Here is a 27,137-nt window from a genome sequence, read left to right on the forward strand (position 1 = left end):
GTTTTAAATGTCAACTGCACACTATCTTCTATTTGCAGAGCTTATTGGGAATTGTTATTCTTTCTATTTTTTTTATCAGCTTTTATACAATATTGCTTCTGTTTTGCACTGCAGCTCCATTTTGTAATGCGTTGATCCGAAGTATGGAGTCCAACCCTGCAACTAAAATAGCATGGAGCGCAATGAAACCACTGCTAATGGGAAAAATCCTGTATTCCCCTGATGCTCCCGCAGTGAGAGAAATTCTGAAGAATGTAAGGCATTTATAGTTCTTGTATATGTTACAGCAGTACAAACTTATGCAAATCTCAACTATCGCAGTGGGAAATTTTGAAATTGCATCCAGTACACTTTTACACAATTTTAAGGAGACAATTCTTTCATCCAAATCTGCAAAGCAGTTGCTCAACTCTCATAAACGTGTGCTCCAGTGATTCCAGTTACGGGATCTGGGATTAAAAGAAGAAAAAAAAACACTCAGATGTGTAGCATATTGTGTCAACAAATCTACAAAACAGATAGGGCTGACAGGCACTGTATCTAATACAATAAAAATGTTGCGTAATCAGGAAGCATACACAATTTAGATTAAAGATGAGTGAGAAAAATATATTTGTATCCTTTGACTTTAGTCCTTTCTTCTTCTGCATTAATTTTGTTTTCTCACATTGACCGGATGGATGAGTTGCAGCACCTTCACACTTGTGCAATGAGGCCCCAGTGTGTGTATGTGTTTGTTTGTGTGTATATAGGTGTAGATGTGTGTGTGTGTGTGTGTGTTCGTGTATATATATATATATTTATATATGTATATAATCTCCACAGTTCCACGCACTCCGAACTTCAAACAGATCTAAATCTGCCCCGTTGCAATCTATCCAAAGAAGGAGAGCAATCTTCGATCTTATGCACATACAAATAACCCTTTTTATTGGTTTATACATACGTAGTAGTATATGTGTTGTGTTGTTTCAGTTGATAAACATGATCAGTGTGTGGGTGGGAGAAAAAAGGACCAGAGGGCATATAGCTGTAGGTAACATACTGAAGGCATCATGGCCAGCTATTGCCTGCTGCCATACATGCCCTGGTCTTGTTTTCTCTCACACACACTGGTCATATCTTTCAAGTGAAAAAATGCATCACATGTACTATTACTTCCTCTAGGCAATTTGAAGCGTGTTACCAGATCTATTTCTTGTTTGGTGATGATTTGTGTTACTCTCCCTTCTCGTACTTCATCACTGTTTCTGGTGGTATCTTTCTTTGGTTTTACCAGCTTGATGTCTTACATTTTTGCCTCAGTATTGAGTTGGATATATTGCAATGATGTATCTAGTTTATCAGCTTTCACTTATGTGGACCTTTTTTTTTGCACTGACACATACACACACCCAGACACCCAGATACATACATACACACACTGACAGAACCACCCTGACATACGGACACATATATTCACACTGATACATACACACATCCTAACACACAGGTATACACACAGAGACGCAGATACACATCCTGATACTCACATACATATATACACAGACTGACACACACATCCTCCAGTCCCTCTTCTTACTCCTCATGTGCCTCCTCTTCCTGTAGCTGGGAGGAAGTGATCTGAATTCAGTCCAGTCCAGGCATGTTGTTAAAGGGCCTCAGCACCTGACCAGACCCCTGTTCAGTGATACCTACTAGGTGGCCCTTAGTGCATTGTCCGCCAGATGTGCCCCCTCAGTTATGAGCCTTGGTGCCACTGCATCGGCTGTAGTTCCGCAACTGTTTGTGCATCTTCAATTCTACCTTTGTGTTTCTGTTCATATTTTCAGGTGATTCAGATTCCACTTGTAAATGTGCGACAAATGTTGAATGGCAGTGCAGTAGCTATTAGGCTTAAGAATTTAAAGTGAATTTCAAATTTATGGGCAAAATAGCTAAACTGCAAAGATTCTCTAAATCAGCTCTGCTTCCATCTTGGCTATTTTGGCCTTAAAGGGTTCCAAGTCCCCTTTCGGAGTGGTGGGTGATTTTTTTTGGCATAATACACCTTATATGGCACTATAAAGTAGGGCTCCCCCTCTAGATTTGCAGGATGACCTCAAAATTTAAAGTGTTTACTTAACTGGAATTCAGCACTAGGTGAAGCTCCTGGTGCTGACTTCCACACCTTCTCAAAGAGAAGTCTATAATTGGACCATTTCACATTCTTCGAGCCCACACGTGCAATTTGAGCTCATTCCTTCCTGGGTTTGGAGGGAGAATATATTTAAAAAAATTTAAAAGTAGCAGAAGGAGGCAGCGTTGGTGAGAGAGGGTGCTCACAGCAGGGGAGGGAGTGGAAAACAAGCACCTGCAAGGGGAAAATGATCATGTCTGTTACCAGCGAGACAACGGATGCAAAATATGCACAGAATTGACATTGGCAGCCTGGAGTTCCGCAATTAGCCTCCAGCACACAATTAACAATATTTCTCTATGCACCCTGTTTCAAGCTGAAACAATGCACATACTGACTACTACTACCATAACCGCTTCAAATCACTGAAGTGGTCATGGTGGTTGGAGTATCACTTCAATTCTGAAATTCACTTTGAACTCTCACTACAATAAATAACCATGTATGTGTTTATCTGTAATAGTATGGCATCACAACTAGGGTCACAATGTTTTCTTTAGGAATTGAAATATCCTGTTTTGGATAGGTCAAGCACTAGCTCTGCATGGTTGCAGATCTATTGCTTGACCTGTCCCTTTGACCTACAAATCAGTTACTTGAAGGAAGTGTGTTATTCTCTCCAGGTGTATGAAGACTTTGTCTAATTAGGTTTTCTGACTGAGGTTTCCTGATTAACTGCCGTTGCTCTCTTTGCAGGCAAATGCAACCTTTGAGCAGCTGGAACGTCTCAGAGAAATGGGTAAATCCTGGGAAGAAGTAGGACCCCAGCTATGGAACTTTCTGCATAATAGTGTCCAAATGAATGTCGTCCGGGTATGTCAATCCCACATTTAAAAGGCTGAATTTAGGCGTTAACAAGCATGGGGTTGCAAGAAATATTCAATTGTATAGTGAGCACAAATCTTATCAACTTAGTGACTTTATGGGGTCCAACATTTGCAGCTAAATACACAAGAACATCCGTAGCAGATGGTATCTACCATGCGTATTTGAATACCTGAAAATCAGATAAGCTCCAAAGTGCTTTAGAAAACTGATAAACAGATAAACAAATATGGCCTAAATTGTATCACAATTTTACAGTTGGTGTTTCCAAATAATGCAACACATTAAAAAAAAACAAAAAAAACAGAGGGTGATAGTGGAGTTTATTTTAGTAAATGCCAGCTTTACATGCTTGGATGTTTTACCTCTTTACCATTAGTTTCCCACTAAGTAGCCCATAGCTAGAAATTAGTGACAATCAGGCCTCCTTGTAGGGGTTGTATTATATTGGGACCTAGACAATGTAGATTAAAAATACAAAGTAAGTCTTCATATGGCTTTAAAACATGTCCATTCAATTGCCTTTAGGACACCATCAGAAACCCAACTGTAAAGGATTTCCTCAATAGGCAACTTGGAGATGATGGATTGAGTGCTGATGACGTTATTAACTTCCTTTACAATGGCAATCCAGACTCCCGCTCATCTAATCAAGCAAACTTTGACTGGAGAAATGTATTCAATTTCACTGACGAAACCATACGTCTTTTTAACAACTACATGGAGGTAAGCAATTACTGGTTTACATGTATACAGTGTATCCACATATACACAACATAGCTCTGGATTGGGGGCCTCATGGTCCAAGTGCTGACAATTACACTGGATTTAAATACCAAATGTGTTCTTGTGTTTCTGGTCTTATGTGTCTGACATCTATAAGCGACTGGACTTCACCCCCATCTCCCTTAGAAATTGAAAGGCATATAAAATCAACCTTGCAAGCCGGCTGAGCTACAGAAAAATCACAGATGTACAAGGAGTCACATCCCTTCCTGTAGAATATAGGGCACTGTGGGTTCTGGGGCACAAGGTCTGTGTGCAGTGAATTTGGAGAACAGAGAATGTACTCCTACAGGCAATGGGCCGAATACCCCTCCAGCTGTTAACCAGGGCACAGATCAGATAGAGATTAGTAGTGACTGTAGCACATTAGATTTGGTAACACTTTTCCAGTACAGTACCCAGCATTTCATCTCAGCAACAGATTACCGTAAAAAAAACAGGCAGCCTGGTCCTATTGCAATGCATGATAGATAGATCAATCTGTCTAATCTATTGCTGTCACTGAAAAAAAAAAATCATCAGTTTTCTAATTTGAAAAAGGTAATTTCCTTGTTTTTACTACAAAAGTATTGTTTTGACTAATACTAGAAGTCGTGCTTTTTTTTTTAAAATCTTTTTTAAAATTGTAAAAATTCAGGAACGCTGTTAGTAACATGAAAAACCTGGTGCCTTGTAGCACATGGATTAGATTGATGACCTTGTTTCTGTACACAGACAAATTAAAATCTGATTCCAGATGTCACTTGGAAATCAGACTTTCCAGATCTTGTCATTTCACTGCTGACTTCAAATAGAAGTCTGTGCTCATTTTGTGAGAATGCGCCTGTCTGCACACGTTACCATTACCAGGTGGCATATCATGAGACATATTCCAAAATAGGGGAGAAAAAAACCCTCTTCATACATACAGTTATTTATTCATAGTATAAAAGCATGTATTTTACAGACATGAATAGCAAATACTTCTGGTCTATATTACAAGAGTTATTTCTGGCACAGGTCCAACCCAATACTTCACTAGTAGTCATTGACCCATAAATTGTTTTGCTTCTCAATCTTTTTTCTTCTGCAGAGAAGGACAGGGTTTTTCAATAAAGTGTGAATTGTCTGAAAATGAAGTACCGGTAGCTTAAATGAAAACTCGAGAGAATGTTTCTAATTCTAAAACCTGAACAGTTCTCAATTCAGTAAATAACTGACATATATGAGGAACTACAAGAGGTAAAGATTAGACTAGGTTGTGAAGATCTTCCTAATGGTACAGTGTCCCTGTTCCTATCTATTTGGTGCCTCCCCCTGTTTGCCATAAAATACATTTTTTCAGCAACGAGACTCTCTCAGGGCTGCTGGCCTCTTTGGCTCCCTTGGTGTCACCGAGGAGGCATGGCTTCCTTGGCATTGGTCCAATCCAATGCTCCTTATAGATGAGCATTGAGGACTTGATGCGCAATAGTCGGCTAGTACTGTGAGCGCAATCTGTGTTTCTCATAGGAAAACATTGAATCTCATACTTTCCTATGAGCTGCAACGTTCCGTGAAACAGTTCTACCTGGTCAGTGCAGCATAAGCAACTCTAGTGTGTGTCAGTACGTAGTATGACAGCCACCCTTCAAGGTACACATAGCCCTTTCTCAAAATGGAAATGTTTTACCTTGAAGGGTTAAACTACAGGACCATTGCACCCAAATCACTTCATTGAGACAAAGTGATCTTGGTGGCTTTAGTGGTCCTTTGAATATTAAAGGAACACTATAGTCACCTAAATTACTTTAGCTAAATAAAGCAGTTTTAGTGTTATAGATCATTCCCCTGCAATTTCACTGCTTAATTCACTGTCATTTAGGAGTTAAATCACTTTGTTTCTGTTTATGCAGCCCTAGCCACACCTCCCCTGGCTATGATTGACAGAGCCTGCATGAAAAAGAAAAACTGGTTTCACTTTCAAACAGATGTAATTTACCTTAAATATTTGTATCTCAATCTCTAAATTGAGCTTTAATCACATACAGGAGGCTCTTGTAGGGTCTAGCAAGCTATTAACATAGCAGGGGATAAGACAATCTTAATTAAACAGAACTTGCAATAAAGAAAGCCTAAATAGGGCTCTCTTTACAGGAAGTGTTTATGGAAGGCTGTGCAAGTCACATGCAGAGAGGTGTGACTAGGGTTCATAAACAAAGGGATTTAACTATTAAATGGCAGAGGATTGAGCAGTAAGGCTAAAGGGGCATGTTCTATACACCAAAACTGCTTCATTAAGCTAAAGTTGTTCAGGTGACAATAGTGTCCCTTTAATCTAAAAAATTAAGCCAATTGGTGACTGACACACTCTAGCATAGGATCGCTCTCTTTTTCAATAACTTTCTTCCCAAAATGTAAAATAAAATTACTTTCAATGAGTTTAAACTGAGATAATGTTTGTTTTTAATAAAATTTAACAATAATTAATATGTATTACTTTCAATGAGTTTAAACTGAGATAATGTTTGTTTTTAATAAAATTTAACAATAATTAATATGTATAAGTTTATACATCCCAGACATACATTTACTTGTATTAGCCCTGTAATAAAACATTTTATTCCTTCATATTACAATTACTTCTATGGCACCAAAATATTGTACAGCGCTGTGCAATAGGTGAATCAAGACAAATAATTCTAACAAAACATGTTTGACATACAGGAACAGAAGGTGAAAAGGGACCTGTCAAATGAACTTAAAATCTATTGTATACATTGTTGACTATAGTCTAACTTTAAAAATAAATACATTTAATTGGTCACAGTTTTACATAGACCTGATGGAAGAAGAACGCAACCATTAGACTCTCTTATTAAAATGTAAATCTGTATATAAACTATCTCCGAGTTCTGAGATGCTAGCTCTCTCTGTAATAAATAAAATATATATACTTACTTTGAAGAATTGCACAGTTTTAGCCAAACCATCAGTGTCTTGATCTACAGTCAGCATCTGAACATGAATTAGAAAATAGACCCCTTATAGACCTTTATAAGACACAACTGTGTGGATTTATTGGTAAAAGTAAACAGGTGGTGTCTCTTAAAACCAAATGTACTGCTGCAGACAAAATGTAGAGACACGTTTTTCTATATATCACCATTAAGGAATGTGTGCTCGTAAAGTGCTTTATTTCTCTTTTTACGTGTGTGTGTGTGTGTTATTTTATGTGCTTGTGAATTTGTGTGGTCTTATCTTCTCCAATCTAAATGATATAATATAATATGCTGCAGTTACAAATAATCATTACTTAATATTACATGGCTTATTAGATGTTTTGGAATCTAATGTTTTTAAGAAAGATTTTTGACTAATCAAATAAGAGTATTTCTTCCAACACATAATGCACATTGTGAAAGTCCAGCTTTCTTCTTCTGTCTAAAGGAGGCAATTGGGTGGTCCCATGTCCTTCGATGTATTAAGATGTGTAAAGGTTTTGTTCATGTACACTTTATTTTCCTCCGTTCAGTGCTTTCTCCTTGTAAACACAAACACACAAGTAGTAATTATACTTCATATTAAGAGCAGGAAGTTAACTTAAACCCAGTCAAGGATGACGTAGCTAATGAGTGGTGAAACCTTTCTTAGCCTTTCTTGTCTTTCCTTGTCATTCTTGTCCAGTTTTTATCAGTAGGGGATCTTGAATTGTCTCCTCTTTTCATGGTACTGTGGTATTGAACCAAAAGAGGGGCATAGAATTGTAAATCTGGGGAAAACAAGATTAGTGCCAAGACAAAGTAGGAAGGTTGCCTGTAAACAGAGTGGACAACAGAGGCCTAATGCACTCCACACAGCGAAGAGAATCCATTGCTAGACTGAGGAGGCCTCTATACAGAGATCTGTGCTAATCTACCGTGTGGAAGTTATCATCAAATTTGTCTCAGTGAACACTTTTTTCTTTTCTTTTCAAGTTCATTCAAGCTGTTCTTTACCTCTTCAAACACAGTTTCGACTGGGGTTATTTGCCATGTCAGATTAAAAAAAAATAGAGGGAAAATGATACCCCTCATTCACTCTGTTCATTCACAATTTTATTTAAGTAGGCATCTAATACTATTCATCTAAGGGAACCAGGACACGTTGTAATACGTGCATTGTGTGTGTATGTATGTATGTGTATATGTATGTATATATATATATATATATATATATATATATATATATCTCAAAGGTGTATAATTAAAATCAACGTTTTGACCCTCCTGGATCTTTATCAAGATCTTATATAAATCTTGATAAAGACCCAGGAGGGTTGAAATGTTGATTTCAATTATACACCTTTGAAAAAATCCTGTGGAGTGCTCTTGATTTACCTTATAGACTTTTGTGCTTAGAAGCACCCAGGTATTACTTTACTTGTTTGTTGGATGTTATGGTGAGTGCCAGAAACCGGACTTGTGTGTATAATATGTGTGTAGACACGTATTTGTAAGTGTGTGTATGCAAACACATGGCACTCCAAAAACATGCTTTGTACCTTAATACTCCGCTTTTATCTGGTCAGTGTGAATGTGGTCATGCACTCCCATAAGGTCGGGCCACTCTGCAGAATGCAGAATGTGATTGGGAAAGTCTCTGGCTTGATGTATTGGGAGAATCCCCTTCCTCCGCCTGTGGGACACATAGTGTCATCTTCATCAAATGGAGTATTGGCAAATCAAAATGAGGCATGACAGATGACAGACTGGTATTTGTAGTGTGATAAGCTTCTTGCCCTGTTCATAATTTCTAAAATAATTGTATTTAATTTTAACAAACGTTATAGCTTTTTATTACTTGTCTCAAAGCATAAAAGCAAAATGAAATTAAAATAATCAAACCTAAAGATTCTATTTCATCTCTCGCAGTAATAAAATAACCTCTGAGCGCCTCCAAAAGCCATTTCATTAAATGGGATGTTTAAACAAAGGAGTCTTTGCTTATTAAGTGATGTCTGCCAAGAGCCCATCAGCCTGTTTGTGCAGACTTTGATGTGGGGTAATTGTTAGTTTGCTACCTGCAATTCATATCAGAAGAGGGGATCAAACAACCTAGCAGTTTGCATCATATTATATGTGGCAAGAGGTAACATTTCTTCATATTGAACTTACAGCTCAGTCAGTCTTATTCACTGATATCGTGTACAAATCACTATGTAATACATGGATCCATTTGGTGCTAACGTGGAGGCAGACAATATCTACATATGTGGATTAATGCACAACAAACTTCTGCTTTTAATAAAACAATTCTAACAATAGCCTTCTAGACTTAGAATCGGACATCTGCAATTTTTACCCTGCATTAAAGGGACACTCCAGGCACCCAGACCACTTCTGCCCATTGGAGGGGTCTGGGTGCCAACTCCCACTACTCTTAACCCTGCAAGTGTAATTATTGCAGTTTTTTTATAAACTGCAATAATTACCTTGCAGGGTTAACTCCACCTCTAGTGGCTGTATACTAGACAGCCACTAGAGGGCACTTCCTAGTTCCTAGCACAGGAAACCTGTGCTAGAGCATTGCTGGACGTCCTCACGCTGTGTGAGGACCTCCAGCGTCGCTCATTTCCCCATAGGAAAGAATTGAAATGCATTTTCAATGCTTTCCTATGGGGAGCGCTAATGCGCATGCGCGGCAATGCCGCGCATGCGCATTAGTTCTCCCCGGCCGGTGGGCGGGATCAGTCTCACCCACCGGCTGATGCAGTCAGAAGGAGGAGCGGCGCGGAGGGAGAAGCAGCGACGTGGGACATGTCGCTGCCTCAGGTAAGTTACTAAAGGGGTTTTCACCCCTTCAGCAACCGGGGATTGGGGGGTGGGGGGGGGGGGAGGGGAAGGGAGGGAGGGAGAGGGAACCTGCAGTGCCAGGAAAACGGATAGTTTTCCTGGCACTGGAGTTTCCCTTTAAAGATGTCTGTTAATGGGACATTTCACTACCCAAATATAAAAAATAATAATCACTGTTTAGTTTAATGTAGTATATAAATCCTCAATGGAAACATGCATGAATATAATTATACATATTTTTTCAAAGGGGATGTATCTAACACCGCTTGTAGAAGCTGTTCTCTTGTCTGCAGCCTCTGCAAGTCCTCCCTATGTAACCCCACCCAGATTATCTGTGGCTGTCCAATTACAGACTTCCCAATGCAGCTCAATGAGAAGTCTTTGCAAGGCAGGTGCTCTCGTCTATTGTTTGCCTCTTGAGTTTACTTCTCCTGAGCTAACCAAACCAGGAAGTATCAGGACCTGTTTTCTGACAGCCAATGGAGTGTAACCAGGATAATTTATAAAAGGAGCTACTTCTATTAAAATCTGCACATTTTCTAAAATGGAAAAAAGATGACATACTCTTCACACATAGAGCACTTCAGCAAGCTAAAGTTATTTTGTGGTCTGAGGTGCCCCTGTAAAGTGTTAAAGGAATACTCAGAGCACCATAACAAATACTGTACTCTATGGTGATTATGGTGTCTAAAGTCTCCTGGTGTTCCCACATTGTAAGGAGTCAAACCATCTAAGAAACAATTTTTACCCTACATTGGGTGTGTCTATCATAAATACAACTAGGTTATAAGGTGTTAAACTAGATGGTGTGGTACCAAAGGTTTCCTGTGGCCCACCCCCCTTGTAAGGATGCAAATCTTTTAAGAAATATATGCATTCGAATGGTATGTTCAATCACCAGACTCTCATGATACTTAGTTGTGTATGTTTTTGGTATAATTACCTCAATGTGGGTTAAGGGTCACAGAATCTGAATCCAGGTTTTACCGCCTATACAGGTGCATGGGTGGCATTCTGAGATTGTGAACGTATTCACAGGCTGACACTTGGCTTCCTTTGATGTGTTTAAACCTATTGACTGCCACTCAGAACATCTAATCTATCTGCAATCCTGGCAAACTAAGTCTCTTCCTCCTGAGATTTGTAGTGAAGGGGTCACTTCAGGCTACTACGCTAATTATCATGCAGAGTGTAATTTGCTCCTGAGTTGCTTCTCTCCTCTCCCCCTTGCCTATATGGTTTAATTAATTAGTTCATGAATAAAACTGTAGTTTTTGGTATTTTTTTTTTAATGTTGTATAAGCTTTTCAAATTATTGAATATTTTGATTAAACTTAAACAATTTTAAAGGAATTTTTTTTTCAAAATATTAAAATAAAAAAATAAAAAATATATATATATATATAAAATATTGTAATATTAAAATATGTTGCAAAATATGGCATGACAAACTATTACATTATTTTTTAAAGTTTATGCAAAAATATTAAGATGGGGACATTTTTCGTTAAAGGGACTCTCTAGGTATCATAAATGGTATCATTGATGTGGTTATGGTGGCTGTGGTTCCCTGGCACCATTTTACTGTTCAGCATTAAATGGTTTCCAAGTGGGTTTGACAATGAATGACTGTTCCGGCAGGGCTGTCACTAGTAGGATGGCTGGGCATTTAAGAAATGTTTGATATTAAGCAGTGGTATGGTACCCTGGGATAACAGACACCATACCATAACCATAACATTTCAATGATATTACATTTTCACAGTACCTAGAGTGGCTCCTTAGTCAAAAATGTAAGTATAAATAGTTGTAGTAAACAGCTTTCAAAGTATGCTTTCATTTGAACACTTCTTACTATTTACAGTGTTTGACCTTGGATAAATTTGAAGGTCACAATGATGAATCCCATTTGACACATCATGCTCTCTACCTGTTAGAAGAAAATAAATTTTGGGCTGGTCTTGTGTTCCTGGACATGTTCCCTTGGACTAATAACATACCTCCTCATGTAAAATATAAGATTCGGATGGACATTGATGCAGTGGAGAAGACAAACAAGATCAAAGACCGGTAACGTTTCATATTCGTGTTAAACGTTTACAGTAAACATTATTATGTTATTATATAGAAACTGCCAGTATATTCCACAGAGCTGCGCAAAGTGTGAACAAGACAAGCAAATTCATCAAGACAATTTGAACTTACAGGCCGCATCCCCCGCCCTGTAGGAAGTTGCAGGCCACAGGGAGCCCTCATCTTCAAGAGTCCACTCTGCCTTAGAGGTTTCACCCCCATAGGTTGCCCATACACTCCCCCGTCGATGCATGCCCATGTCAGGAGGAATTAGGAGGTAGATTTTTTTTCGCTTTGAAAAGTATTTAGGCTGAGGAGCTCCCTCAACCTGCGTTTTTATAAGGAGGAAATAATGTCCATTAGGGCAAAAAAGGGTTAGAGTAACTCTTTAACTTAAATTTAATATGGAAGATTATCATGCTTACTGCATTACATTCATGACTGCTTTCTTAACTCAGTGAGATCCTTGTTCAGTTAGAGCATTGATATTTTAACTCAGGAAACTTTGCCTTTATGATTAAATCATCTATTATGCTATGAAGGATGAAGATCATGGCCATGTTAATTGGACTGCGACAATAATAGCTAATTTCTATGGAAAACTGATGACATATCAAGAAGGACACCCCAAGTAGTAATACCACTCTCACCAACTAAGTGTATCAGAACACTTACAAATCTCAATAAGAATGCTTATACAGGTGATACTCGAAAAATTAGAATATCGTGCAAAAGTTCACTTATTTCAATAATGCAACATAAAAGGGGAACTAATATATGAGATAGACGCATTACATGCAAAGCAAGATAGTTTAAGCTGTGATTTGTCATAAGTGTGATGATTATAGCTTACAGCTCATGAAAACCCCAAATCCATAAGCTTTTCAAACTGGCTCTGTCAACTTCTTTGCATCTTTTTCAAAGACCCCATGGTGACTTTGCTGCTGGAAGTGCAGTGGCCACAGAGTGCAGGAAAAGGTGAATTTTCATTAACCCAACCTGTCTCTTGCAGCCACCACCATCTTCTTCTGCAGGATCCTCTTCAGCTCCTGGCGGTTCGTCTGCCAGGTGCTGACGTCAGTGCCATACAACTGTGATGTTTATGGAGGATATCGCCAGAGCCTTAATAGACAAAGCCTTCTCCCCTCAGCCATCACTGGCTTCATGGTGGTAGCTCCACCTTTTTGTCAAGTATAGGAAAACGACATAAGACACAGTAGTTCCTTACATAGTTACATAGCTGAAAAGAGACTTGCATCCATCAAGTTTAGCCTTCCTCACATATGTTTTTGCTTTTGATTCAAAAGAAGGCAAAAAACCTAGTCTGAAGCGCTTCCAATTTTGCAAGAAACTAGGAAACAATTCCTTCTTGACCCCAAAATAGGATTCAGATGTTTCCTTGTATCAAGCAGCTATTGCCCTACTAATTAGAAATTATTTATGTTTTTGCAAGTATTTATCCAATTGCAGTGTAAACATCTGTATGGACTCTGAAAAAAACACCTCTTCAGGCAGAGCATCCCATATCCTTAGTGCTCTTACTGTAAAAAAACAACCTTTTCTTTGCTTTACATGAAATCTCCTTTCTTTCAGCCTAAATGCGTGACCTTGTGTCCTATGTGTAGCCCTGTTTATTCCTTCTTTATCTTATGATATTATTATTGGCATTTATATTTATATAGCGCCAACTTATTCCTTAATGTAAATTAAGGAGGACATTTAACAATAAATGAGACAATTTCAAAATGTTACAACAACAAATGGCTGATGAGGGATATCTTCTGACCGAATCGAAATTCCAGTGAAATGCCAACATAGTCAATGTTCATAGTCAATGTGGACATTTCATAAAGATTTAATCTTTATGAAATACTCTTTTTTTTTTTTTTATTGGGGGAAAGGGGTAGGAGGCAGGGGAGTAACAGAGGCAATGAAAGCTCATATCATAATACAAACATTAACTGCAAAGTGAGTGGTGTCAGCAGATAGAAAATGTTTTACTGTTGTATGGAGTTGTTTATTTTCATTTTCAGGATTGTGCTATTTGGCTGTTTGAGAGATTCAATTATAAATAGAAGTAAGGGAAGCTTTAGATGAATTCCATTTTGCATGCGTTGTCTCTAAGTAACCGGATTATGGTACATGGGCATGCAATATGGGTGGCAACATGTTTAGATATGCAGGTAAATCTGATCAAAGGAAAATAGAACTTAAATCCTCTTAGTTGCCCCTTTGGCCTTTAATAGTCTTGACCTGTGTGGATTTGGCAAGCCTCTCATGGCAACAACATTCCCCTCAGGGTAGTTGCTGCTGAATTAAGCCATATACTTCTATTTTTAAATAGCCATGCTGTTCTGTGTAATTTATTTTTGTATTTTTTATACATTAAGATAAAATACTCTTTTTAGTGAAAAACTATTGAGGTTTATTCGCTAAACATCAATTTGTAGTAAATTTGAAACCAAATTACAAAATGTAGGCAAAAATAGGACTGAACACATTTTCCATTTAAGATGTAGCCTTAATTCAGGTTTCAGTTTTCTTCAGTTTATAGTCTGGTGAATAAATCACGTTACTGTTCAACTGTATTTTGCTACTTTATTTATTATGTTTTTATTTTTTTTAATTCAATTTCAGATGGATTTTTTTTTATGTACAAAGTTTTAGTTTCATTTAATTCAAGTAAACCGTGTGACTGAAGGCAGCTAGCATTTCACTAAAATTAAAAAATATAATAACCGAATGCACACCCTAATTAAATTAAGTATATACTTGAAAATCGCATGCCAAAGATTTTTATGAGTCCACCTCGTCATCCCAACAAAGTACCATAAAGAATGCAATCAGTATATTTCTCAGCCATTTGTGTTGCAAAATGTACAGTTGAAATTATATGTTGTGAAAGTGACACTGGGTTGCTTCATGCCCTTTCAGTGGTATGTAAAAGGTAGGCAAAGGTTCTAAAGCTGAAGTGGTTAAATGTTGTTGTTTTTTTTTTTTTTGGGATATTCATCACTCTGGACATGTGGTAATGCAGAATTAAGATTGCGATTTTGGACAGGTTTATAAAAAAGGTTTAGTTTAATTAACCCCTTGTTTTACTGGTGTCATTTTTTTTGACCGATGCACAAAAATAGGATGACTCTGGTAGGCAGCCACTTGTAGAGGTGTGATAACTCTGCAATGGAAACACTTCAATTCTTACAAAACTGCAATATTTTACATGGGTTTAAAGTGAAGTTGCCTGGGTGCCTTTAGTGGTCCTTTAATAAGAGCCCTGTTCAAATGAATTTACAATCTATAGGGAATGAGGTATAGGAATACATAGAGAAGTACAATGTGGGAGGATAAGATCACCAGGTGTATATTGTACTACATACTGTGTAATACTGTACGGCAAGAAAAGACTATAGTGGTGTAGGACTCAGAATACTGCTAATTTATTTGTTTATTTATAAAACCTATATGTTGATATTTCTGAATCCCTACAGGTACTGGGATCCTGGCCCAAGAGCAGATCCAGTGGAAGATTTCCGTTACATCTGGGGAGGATTTGCTTATCTTCAAGATATTATTGATCACGGCATTATAAAGACTCAAACAAGTAATTCAATGCCAACAGGAGTCTATCTCCAGCAGATGCCCTACCCGTGCTTCGTAGATGACGTGTGAGTAGTTACATTCTGGGACCCTGTTCAGATAAAAGGAGAAAAGGGTGGATGGTACTTCGAAACACTGAGCTATTTACATGTTTGACCATTGACCTTGTCTTTTATTGGTTTGAACATGTTGCGGCTGCAAGTCATGTTGAAGAAAACCATGAAACAGGCAAATTTCTTATCTTCTTACATCATGATAAAGATCTAGGGATGGAACCTTAGGAAACTTAACCTGGTACTAGCAACTGGATTGGTACTGGAGACATTGTATTTTGTTTTAGCTTCATGTTTTGGGGAATTTCTCTGTAGTAAATTGATAAATCTGCTTTATGTTAGATTTATAAAATTGCATGGCAATCCTGATCATTTCTGATAGAACTGGAACAATTCAAGAAGTACTTAAAGGGTTACTCCGCGCACCATTACCATTTCAGTAATTTGAAGTGGTCATGGTGTCTTGAGTCAGTTTGTGCAGTGGTTCGCTGTGAAACGTTGCACATACCGAGTTTAACCCCCTGGATGCCGGAGGTGTAACACCACTTACAGCAGCATCATGAGGTGTCATCAGTCTGCCCTGGACAAGAGTTCTGGGCTGGCTAATGTTGATTCTGTGCAAACATTTTTTTTCCAGGGTGCCATTCATTGGCTAAGAGTGGTCAACTGACGCTCTCAGCAAATGAAGGCGTCTACACCTTAAGAATTTTTAAATTTTACTCTCCTGCGTCAATTGCTCCCTGACTAGCTTAGGTCCAACTTCAATATTGACACAGCCTTGCCAATTCCAAGTATTTGAGGTTCTCACAATTCTTACATGCCTGTGTCTCTTTCTAAAACTCAGTTTACATGCAGCCTTAACAAACCTAAATGAAGTGAGCGTTTTTTTGTTGCACTGTGCATGTATCATTGATTCAGAACTGATGCAAAGGGCTTGGGCTGCAACTGCTCAACCTGTTTATGACACAGTGCCCTTTCATAGTTCTTTGACCGTGAAGGGCATCATTCTGTATATTTTTTGGATGTTTTGTTTTTGACCCTGCCTTGAGTGTTACCCTTTTCTGTTTTTCTGGCTGCATTATACATTGTACTCTGACCCAGTTTGTCCTGGCCTTGATTTGTTTTTACCCTCCTGATTTGCATTTGTGGTTTATATGGCCTACTTATTGTTAGCTTAGATTGGCTGCTACTTCCTATTGCTATTCTAAGTGTTAAGTCCAGCCACTCTAAGGCCCAGTAATATGCTTCTTCTATCTCTCCTACAGTGCCTTTGTAGTGTGGTTGGCTTATATCATGCCGACGATTCAACCCATTCCTAACACTGGACCAGGGTACTCCTGTCATCATAACCACTACAGAGGGCTGTAGTGGTTATGATGCTAGGATAAACCCTGTAATACAGTGATTCATACATTGTACTAATTTCTATACTGTTAATTTCATACTATTTACTTGTTGCATAATTCACCTCTTTTTACCTAATTCACTCATTTTAGAGTGAAACAATATTTATTTATTTTAAAAATATTTTACCAGGAAGTATACATTGAGATTTCTCTCATTTTCAAGTATGTCCTAGTACATATTGCTGTCGCTCACATATGGGCCTCCTCCATCCCTGTGTCCAGTTTCATACCGGGGATACATTTGGTGCTTTCACCAATATATCTCTGAAGATTCCTCTATTTGCTAACAGTGACCATCCAGTCTTGGAACCTTGTGGTTTCCATGTTTATGTCCACATCCATGACTCCTCACTATTGCGTATGCTGTAACAAATACTAAACATTTTGCTAACAAGACAAGCTTCTTCAAGGTGCAGTATTGGAACTGTTCTTATATATAAAAAGCATGAAAAGATGATTTTAGTTAGTCTGTTTTTTGCTGTATTTCTACCTTCTAGGCTTCCTGCCTGTGTTTTGTTCATGTTGTATGGATTCTACCAGTTTATAGAACAGTTCACATTATCCTATGTGAGATAAACTGCTTATCCCATAAAGTCATGCTATACATAGGTTAATAGAATAAGACCAACCCCCACAGGTAAAAACGAGGGGCTCTAGATTGGTGCAAGATGGGTGTATCCAAAGATGCAGTCAACAGTGGAACTACAGCCGGTGCAGTCATTGTGGTGATACCATACCCATAGGACCACCCGATGGGCATGTGTCTTCAGGGGCCCTTTAACAATGTGACCAGGCCTTTTCAATAATGGCAGCGCTGGGAGGAAGTGAGAATCTGTCACTTTTTCCCAGGTAATACTGAGCCATGCGGAAAGGAGGAGGACAAAGCAGAGGAGAAGAAAGAGAGGTAGGGGGTTGGAAGACACCAGCTCATAACTCCCTACAGCAGAAGCCACTCTCTTGCACCTAGAGGGTAGGAAACAGGAGGGTAGCCAAAAATGTGTATATTGCATGTCTGTCTATATGTGTGTCATTGTGTGTCTGTGTATCTGTGTATCTGTATGTGTGTCTGTGTATCTGTATGCGTGTCATTGTTTGTATGTGTGTGTCTGTGTACCTGTATATGTGTGTCCGGGTTTAAATCTGTTTGTCTGTGTATCTGTATGTGTATCAGTGTGTATATCTGTCTGTCGGTGTGCATCTATCTGTCTGAGTATCTGTATGTATGTTTATATTTGTATCTGTATGTTTCAGTGTTTGTATCTGTTTGTGTGTGCCTGTGTATCTGCATGTGTATTTGTGTGTCTGTGTGTCTGTGTGTCTGTGTATCTGTGCTTGTGTCAGTGTTTGTATATGTGTGTCTGTTTATCAGCATGTGTGTCAGTGTATTGGTCTGTGTGTTTGTGTGTGTCTGTTTATCTGCATATGTGTCAATGTAATAGTATTAGGAATACAACGATAAAAAAATTAAAGCAGAAGGGTTACTGGATTATCCAAACAACATGTTATAAAATTCAAATGAAAGTTTTCATATTGCATTACAAACATCATACAATGTTTTGAAATAAAATATACAATGTGAAAAATTCTATATTCCTATATCAGAATTGTATAAATTTTATACTAAGCCTGTTAACGTATACAAATTAAAAATTAAATAGTAAACAAATTAAAAATCAATAGTAAACATTCAAGCATACCCTCTCTACATTACTATGGACACAGAAACATAAAGATAAGTTACTATAATTTAAATCCATTCATGTTTAGTTCAACTTTTAAACTTTTCCATCTTTCATCATTATTTAGAGACTGGTAGTTTTCCACACTAGCGCAATTTGATTATATCAATTTATACCTTGGGTAGAAGCCTTTGTCTTTAGGCAGACTTGGACAGTGCATTTTTTTGTTGTTGTTGATTTATGTGTCTTCAATGCAAACACTACCAAGAGATAAACAGGCCTATTCAGCCTGTAGCTTCCAGTTGTTGTTGAACACTTATTGCATTGGTGAGTAGTGATTCCGTGGCTGGCCATGTCTCAGAGTTCTAGTACATTAACAGATTGCAGAGCTGCGGTAGTTGCCTACGTCTGAGTTATTACAGATTCACAGTAGCTTCTTTAGCTGGCAATTCAGAGACAGGATATTAAACGGACGTTCCCTATAAACAATCTAGTCAGTGCCCAGCTGGCACATATTTTGGCTGGTTTCCTGGGCATGATGGATCACTTTATTTCCTTGGCTCATCTCAGATGTTTTTCATATAAATACAATGGATTCTTTTATCTGAAAATTCACCTAGAAAGACTTGCATCTACACAGGCCTGTGTCAAAGACAAGGTACCCTTTTATACATAAATAGTCTGTGCAATATAAAATAATGATCACGTGTGATCATTACTTGGAGACGCTTTAATTACCATTACACTGATCTCCTGTTTAAATTATTTTGTTATGTATTGATTACGTTACACTTCCATAATAATATCCGGGATGTGTACACCTTATTGATAGTAGTGAGATGTTTTGGCTGACACAGAATCTGGTGTATGGATGGTTTTATGAGATGTTTCTGTCAGGTCATTGGACACAACCTTTCTCACCATATATACACATAGTTCATGGTCCAGTGGCCCCTGCCCTTACCGACTCTCCACCATGTATTAAAAATATACTCCTCTCTTAGTTACATTGTAATCTCTCATGGCTTGGGCTTGCATATCCTGAATATATCCTCCAATTATACTCTAAGTGCAGGTCTGTTTAATATTTCTGCTGAATGGAAGACAGATTGTACGTGTTAATTTTATCCTTTGTTCTAAAGTACTAGATATTTCAATAAAGGTACCATTTCAGATGGTAAATAGAAATTAAAAAAAATTCAGTGCTAAATCATGTTCATATTTAACATGGGATTTGTCATGGTTCCACTGCCATGCTTCCTCTGTGCTTACTTGTGCAATAACACTGCACCTCTGCGTGTCTTTTTTTGCCAGTCAAGTAGTAACCCTAGTTAATGATAGATGCAACAGTCAATTCATCCAAATGCAAACCTAAAGCACTAACTGCAGATCAGCTTGAATCATATTCAATCCATCACCCTATCATGGAATCCTACCATACTTAACCCTATCATGGCATCCTATTCTGGTTACAGTTCTTGCTAGTTTCAAACATATGTGGCCAACAGTGATTCCTGCTTTGTCATATTCCATTACTTGACTTTGTTATACTGTACTTGTCGTGACCACAGCTAGCAGTCGTGATTCCACTGTCTACCACATGTACTGACTTTTATCCTGTTTTATGTTGTATGTTCTCAGTAGATCATCTAAATATGGTGGTTCATATGTGTCATGCCTAGTGGGCATCAATTATTGTTCCTTGCAAATATATTGTCAGTCAATGTGCTATGTGTAGTGGATGCATGGAATGGTTACCCAGTAGAGATGGAATAAGAGATTTATGAGGTGAATTATGCCTGGGGAGCAATGGGTAACTTTTTGTTGGGGTCTGGAAGATACCCTGGAATGGTAGAGCGATTAAGACATGTTTTATTTTCTTATTTGTAAACCCAATAGCTTAGTATTAGGGTTTTATGTTCATTTTCTCCCTTATTTTTTTTTCTGTGTTTTGGTGTATGTAAATTTGTAACATATTTTGTATTTGTTTGCACTTTGACTTTTTTTTATTATTTGTAATAATGGCTCCTTTATTAAGTTCTACCTCTGTCTGATATTTTTGCTAAATTGTGTTTCGTGGGTTTTTAAATCAGATTTTAGTGATGAAACCTAAAGGGACCCATTTATAAATTGTGTTGATGGTGGCAGCTCTGATAGGTATGGGTGGTGTTAAGAGGGGTTTTCTTTCGTGCAGACAAATGGGGATTTTTAGATCTTTCACCAACTGAAGCAAATCACATAGCTGTCTGAGTGGTTATGTTCATGGCAATGTGGACTCAACATTTTGGGGATATGTGCTGATGGTAACATGTCAGAACCCTCTTTTTAAAAGGTGAGGCTGATATAAAAAAATATTAAACATGTCCAAAATGTGATAGTTCGTAGAGAAACAAAATGAAGTATGTGCATTCCGAGACCTTTGTTAGCAATTTTCCACAAAGGTTTCCCCTGACCTTACTGGTGTCCCAAAGCACCTTGGACGGTGCCTGAGTTAATAATAAACATTTTTGCAACTGATCTTATTTCTGACTAGATTTGGTTGTGCCATATTTTTGACACTGTGGCCAACAATAAATATCTTCAACAGAAAAAAAGACAGCTGTAATAATATGCCATCCATCCTGAATCAGTACACATCCTGTAAATAGTTTACTATAACAATCCTCTTCTACAGGTTATATCTACATTGGCTTTTCAACCATTGTCTTCTGTATCTAAACACATTCATTTTTACTTTCTACAGTTTTATGATCACGCTAAATCGGTGCTTCCCAATCTTCATGGTTTTGGCTTGGATTTACTCCATTTCCATGTTGGTGAAAGACATTGTTCTGGAAAAAGAGCTGCGTTTGAAAGAAACCATGAAAAACATGGGAGTAACGAACGACGTCATTTGGTTCACATGGTTCATCGATAATTTTACCGTTATGACGTTAAGTACTTTCCTGCTAACCGTCGCAATTGTGGTAAGTGATGATTACATTCTGGTGCAGCAGTTCTGTTTTTTTTGGTTTTGTTTTGTTTTAAAGAACTGTTACAGGGGCAGATACAATCTGGTAGTCCATAACACAGATACAATCTGGTAGTCCATAACATTATGAGTCTAGAACAGGATAATAAAATGGTGAAATTCCATCAATGAACACAGAGTAAACAAACAAGAACAAGGGATGATAGAGTGAAAGAAAGTGGTGAGAAATAAAATAAGAAAAAGTGGGAAACCAGGATATAAATGGTAATAAAAGAAAAGAGAAAGATATATATGTGTTCTACATGGGTAAGGTGGGAGGCTAGTCTATGGTGGAGGTTGGCAAAGAATCCAGAAATCATGAATTTTGGTGACTTGCTACATGTGGAATCCTTATTTTTTTTCCTCCTTAGCTATGCCCCTGTGCCAAAAGGTGTATGTCAGTATATGTGCACAAGTCACTCCTTAACAGCAAGGAGTGAACTGCTTTTAATTCACAAGCTGGCTCTAGACAGTCAGAGAAACTGCAAACAGGTAGTAATCCTTACTGTATGTCTCCATGGCTGTCCTCTCCTTCAAATGCAGGTTGCTTTGTAGTTCAGATCACTCAGTGCTGTCAGTGGCTGAGCTGCGTACATACATTTGAAAAGGAAGTATTTTTCTGAAGTGAGGGGGTGTGGCTGAGGAGCCAGGTTTATGGTGCAACATTATGGAAAAACACAAAGTTTTAATTAGGCCAAACGCATTAAAGTTGTGTCCGTGCCCAGCAGCATGTCTTTATAACAGGTGTGATCTGAAGGACTTAGTGAGCAGAGTTGTAATTTCCCACCAGACTTTGTTTATTTTTAATTTTCTTTCAAGAAATGCAGGTCAATACACACCTCAGGATGGGCTTGAAAACAGGCAAAAGCTAAATTGACATACGGTTAAATACTTTGATATTGTTACTATTATACTATATGATATCATCATAATATTTTTAATAATGAAAATATTTTGACAAAAAAGTAAAATCCACAACCCACTTGTGATAATTACATGTTTACAGAATGTTTATCATGTGTATTAAATATAACATTTTAAAACAGTGGTATACAAAAGGTAGATATCCTGATGTCTGTATGTACTATGACGATTCTTTTTCCATTTTAAATACTTCCAAAGCATGATGGGATTTGTAGTCTGGGCACTCATTGGCACTCCATGACCAAATCATCTTTAGAACAAGGATTGTGTCCATAATTACTAAAACTATCCATCTGGACATTTTATTTCTCAGTGGTCAAAAATGTTCTCCAATGTTTACTGTTACAATAAATCTCAGTCAACACTAACATTCCAGGAACACAGCAATGTTAACTCAAAAACCCAGACATATTTGTAAACTGTGCCCTTTTTAACACAACTTTGGAGAACAGGTCACTGTGACTTTGACTTAAGAAATTGCCAGGTGTGTTGAAAAAAATTAGCAAAAAGCTAAAACATTAATTAAACTTAGGCTTAAAGGAGCAAACTTACTGAAGTGATTTTGGAGCATACGTCCTGCCCCTGCAGGTTGCAAATTGAAAGCAATGACCTTTTTCCTTTTCAGTTTCTACATCCTTAGTGGCTGTCAATCAAACAGCCTCGCTTGAAGGTTCATCTGAATGACTTTTAATAAGTGATTCCATTTTACATCTGACGTCAACAAAGTATGTTTACGTTTATTTACGTTTATCAAAATAGCACTCAATCCACATGAGCCAAAGAGTGCTTAACTAGACCATGGGCCAGCAGTAGCCCAACTGGATAGCAATAACAGTGAAGAGGCCCAGAATTTACAAAGACCCAATTCTGGGTCGAAACGTTGCATTGTTCCATGGTTTCTAATAAATGTGCCTAAAGCAAGTGGAATGCCTGGACCTCTTCTCTGTCATCAAAGTAAATGTCCAATAATGTGTAATTTTTTTTTTCAATTCTTTATTTAAACGCCGACCGGCACATTGCATCACAGTACTTTTGGCCTACGCAGAGGCCCAATCACAAGAAGTATCTTAATAGGTGTATTACAGAAAGGAAGGGTATGTTAGTGCATATAATGATACTTTACATAAGGCTTGCGCAGAAGCCTTTCAAGTATATCGTTGTGTTGTGCCAAGTCCACGTGTATTTGTGTTTTGTCTCAATACGCTGGTTCCATGCATACATCGGTGACAATTGAGCATCGAGACATAGATAAGGAAAAATAACAAACAAAATATAATATATATACAGTATAAAACATAATACTTAAAACCTGTAACAGTGGGTATGTCATGCTGTTTTTTTACTTCTGAACTATCGGAGTTGGGACTATGCTCAGTATGTTATACGTCATATTGTTCCCAGAGTGCCCAAGTTTTTTGGAAGGTGGCACTAGAGTCGCGAACCTGTGCGGTTAACTTGTCCATCAAGTAATTATCCCTGATTTTGGAGAGAACTAGGGAGATCGGGGGTACTTCGTGTTTAATCCAATATTGTGCTAACGCTCTACGAGCTGCCAAGTTAAGCATGTTTAGTAGTTTTTGGTCGTGCTTGTTTAGTCCCTCTGTTGGCCGTGATAGTAGGCACGCCCAAGGGTCTGGTGTTATCCTGCATTGTAGGATATTCGAGGTTAGGTCTGCAATATTCCCCCAGTACACTTTAACCTTGGCACAGTGCCACCACATATGAATGTACGTGCCCTTTTCTCCGCAGAGCCTCCAGCAGGTGTCTGTGGGGCTTAATTGCATGTGGCACTGTTTGACAGGGGTCGTGTACCACCGAAGTAGTATTTTGTATGCTTGTTCCTGGAGGGCCGTGCATATGGAAACTTTTGCATTAGCCTCCCAGATATCTTGCCAATCTGTCCCCTCTAATGTCTCCACCAGGTCCGTCTCCCATTTGTCGGTGTATGTCTGAGTGCCCCAGGTCCCCGATTCTAGGCATATATGGTTGTATAGTAGTGAGATTAGTTTGGTTGGCATACGCTCTTGCAAGCATAGTTTCTCAAAGAAAGTGATCGGTTTGGCATTTGCCGTTCTGACTTCTCTAGTCTGTGCGAAGTCCCGTATCTGGACATATCTAAAGAAGTCACTTGTTTTTAGTGGGGCCAGAGTTTGCAGGTGTTGGTAGGATACTAATTGGTTGTTTGTGAACAGATGTGTGTAACGTTGTAGGCCTGTGGCTTCTATGCCGTGAAAATCTTGCGCCCTCAATCCGGGTGGGAATGCCCTGTTGCGCAAGACCGGAGTCATTAAGGACGGTAAATCTGTTAATTTAAGTTTCTTTGCGACTCGGTCCCATAAGCTAAGGGAGTTAAGGATTGCCGGGCATTCGGTCCGTAAGAGTACCCTGTGTTCTCTGGGCACCCATATGAGGAATTGTGGTAGGTCTGCCCCAGTCATGAGGGATTCTATGTCCACCCATCTGCGTTGGTTAGTCGGGCAGTGCCAGTGGGCTATTTGAGCCATTTGTGCGGCAGTGTAGTAATGGTGCAGATGGGGCATACCCAATCCTCCCCTCCATTTGGGGTTATATAATGTTGCCATGGCTATCCTGGGTCTCCTTCTTTGCCATATAAAGGCATCTATTGCCTTTTGTGTATCTGCTAGGTCATTCTTGGTGACCCGGACTGGGAGCGCTTGGAAGACGAATAGCAGTCTTGGCAGTACATTCATTTTTACTGAGTGTAGTCGGCCAAGCCATGTAATCGGCTTGTCTGTCCAGTTGTCTAGGTCTGTCTTAAGTCTATTGAGCAGTGGTGTGTAGTTGTGTTGGTAAAGCAATTTGTGGTCCGCAGTTAGTCTAACGCCTAGATATGTGAGCATGGTTGTATTTGTTTTAATGTGGTACGTTTGTCTGATGTATTGTATCTCGTGATCTGGAATGTGAAATGGCAATGCTGTTGATTTGGTGAGGTTGACTTTGTACCCGGTTAACTCCCCGTAAATTTGAAGTAGTTTTTCCAGATTCGCCATTGAGGGAATCGGATCTGTGAGTGTGAGGAGAATATCGTCCGCATATGCTGCTATTTTGAATTGCTCCCCCCCAATTTGCACCCCTTTAATATTTGGATCAGTTCTGATTAGATGCAAGAGTGGCTCTAGAACTATCGCGAACAACAGCGGCGACAAGGGGCACCCCTGTCTCGTTCCATTGCTCACCCGAAATGGTGTCCTCGGGGCGCCTGTTATTATGGTCTGTGCCTGAAGGTCCATGTATAGGGCTTTTATGGCTGTGATGTATGTGTCTGGGAAGCCTTGTTTTTGTAATAAGTGGAACAGAAAAGACCATTGGACCCTGTCAAAGGCCTTTTCTGCGTCAAGGGAAAGCGCCAGGGCTGGTGACTTAGAATTAGACATGAGCCACATCAGATCAGCACCTCTGCGCGTATTCTCGTATAATTGGCGTCCCGGCATGAAGCCTACTTGGTCTGGGTGTATTAATGTTGGAAGTAATGGGGTTAGTCTCCTCGCCAATATCTTCGCGAATATTTTTAAGTCCGTGTTTATAAGGGATATTGGTCTGTAATTAGTGGCTAGTGTACCGTCTTTGTCGGGTTTAGGGATTAGAATTATGTTGGCAGTGGCCATGTCGCGGTCCGGAGTACCGCCTTGGAGGAAGTGGTTGTATAATTTGGTGAGGTAGGGGGCTAATTCCACCTTATATCTTTTGTAATAGCCCATGTCGTACCCGTCTGGGCCCGGTGCTTTGCGACCTTTAAGGGCAGATATCACCGATTCTACCTCCTCCTGTGTGATGGGGCTCTCAGGGTATTGGCCTCCACTGTGGACACCTGGGGCAGGTTTAATTGGGATAGGAATTCTGTTATGCATGTGATATATTGAGTCTGCGCTTCCCCTTCTCTTGGGGTGTGGTTGTATAGTTTCTGAAAGTATTCAGTGAATGTGTTGTTGATGTCTTTAGGGGTGTGGACCAGGTCATTGGCTGCGGTTCGTAGTGTGGTTATGGGCTTACGTCCTGGTCTGGGTCGGAGGGTCCGTGCTAGTAGTGTGTCCATCTTGTTGGCTTTTTCGTAGAAAAAGCGCTTTGACCAGACTAAGGAGTGTGCTATGTCTGCTATGGTGAGTTCTTTTATGGCGTGGCGTACGGTTTGCAGTCTTGTATATATGGTGGTGGTGGGGATCTGCTTATGTTGTTGTTCAAGTTTCCGCATTGTAGTTTGTAATTCTAGGAGGTGTTTCGTTTTGGTTCGTTTTTTATGTGTGGCTGCCTGTATGAGGTGTCCCCTTAGCACTGCTTTGTGTGCTGCCCACAACGTGGTTGGGTTGATATCTTCCGTGTCGTTAGTGGTGAAATAGTCTAAGATTTTCAGTCGGGTCGTGGCGGATATGTCTTTGTCAGTGAGTAGGTCCGTGTTGAGTCTCCATGTCCAAGCGTTGCGGTGTTGGCCTATACCTAAGGTTATAGTTACATCTGCATGGTCCGACCATGTGATATTGTTTATTTCTGAGTGGATTAGTTTAGCCATGCCAGCTCCATTGAGGAGCAGATTGTCTATTCTGGAGTATGTAGTGTGGGGTGCCGAGTAGTATGTATAGTCTAAGGTGTCTGGGTGTTGGAGTCTCCACGCATCCATAAGTCCGGTGCGTTGGAGAAAAGTATGAAGGAGTTTGTCCTGACCCCCTCTACCCTGTGAACGCTGAGTCTCCGCTTTAGAGCTACGGTCGGTCGCTGGGCTGGGTACGGAATTCCAGTCCCCTCCCACCACCAATATGCCTCCTTGTAAGGTGGCGAGTAGGGATGCTATGGTGTT

General features: G+C 39.1%; 1 protein-coding gene across 3 annotated transcripts in view; it reads left to right on the forward strand.

Moving 5' to 3' along the window:
• ABCA4 (ATP binding cassette subfamily A member 4) overlaps positions 1 to 27,137 on the forward strand; it is a 181,307-nt gene that overhangs the window by 60,611 nt on the left and 93,559 nt on the right. For all 3 annotated transcript variants that reach the window (XM_063428353.1, XM_063428352.1, XM_063428354.1), the window contains 6 exons: positions 115 to 254; positions 2,876 to 2,992; positions 3,533 to 3,730; positions 11,447 to 11,652; positions 15,147 to 15,323; positions 21,137 to 21,359. In XM_063428353.1, coding sequence (XP_063284423.1) covers positions 115 to 254; positions 2,876 to 2,992; positions 3,533 to 3,730; positions 11,447 to 11,652; positions 15,147 to 15,323; positions 21,137 to 21,359 — 1,061 coding nt within the window. The remainder of the gene's footprint in view (positions 1 to 114; positions 255 to 2,875; positions 2,993 to 3,532; positions 3,731 to 11,446; positions 11,653 to 15,146; positions 15,324 to 21,136; positions 21,360 to 27,137) is intronic.

The sequence above is a fragment of the Pelobates fuscus genome, chromosome 7 (genome assembly GCF_036172605.1).
Source record: "Pelobates fuscus isolate aPelFus1 chromosome 7, aPelFus1.pri, whole genome shotgun sequence".
In the NCBI taxonomy this organism is placed as follows: domain Eukaryota; kingdom Metazoa; phylum Chordata; class Amphibia; order Anura; family Pelobatidae; genus Pelobates; species Pelobates fuscus.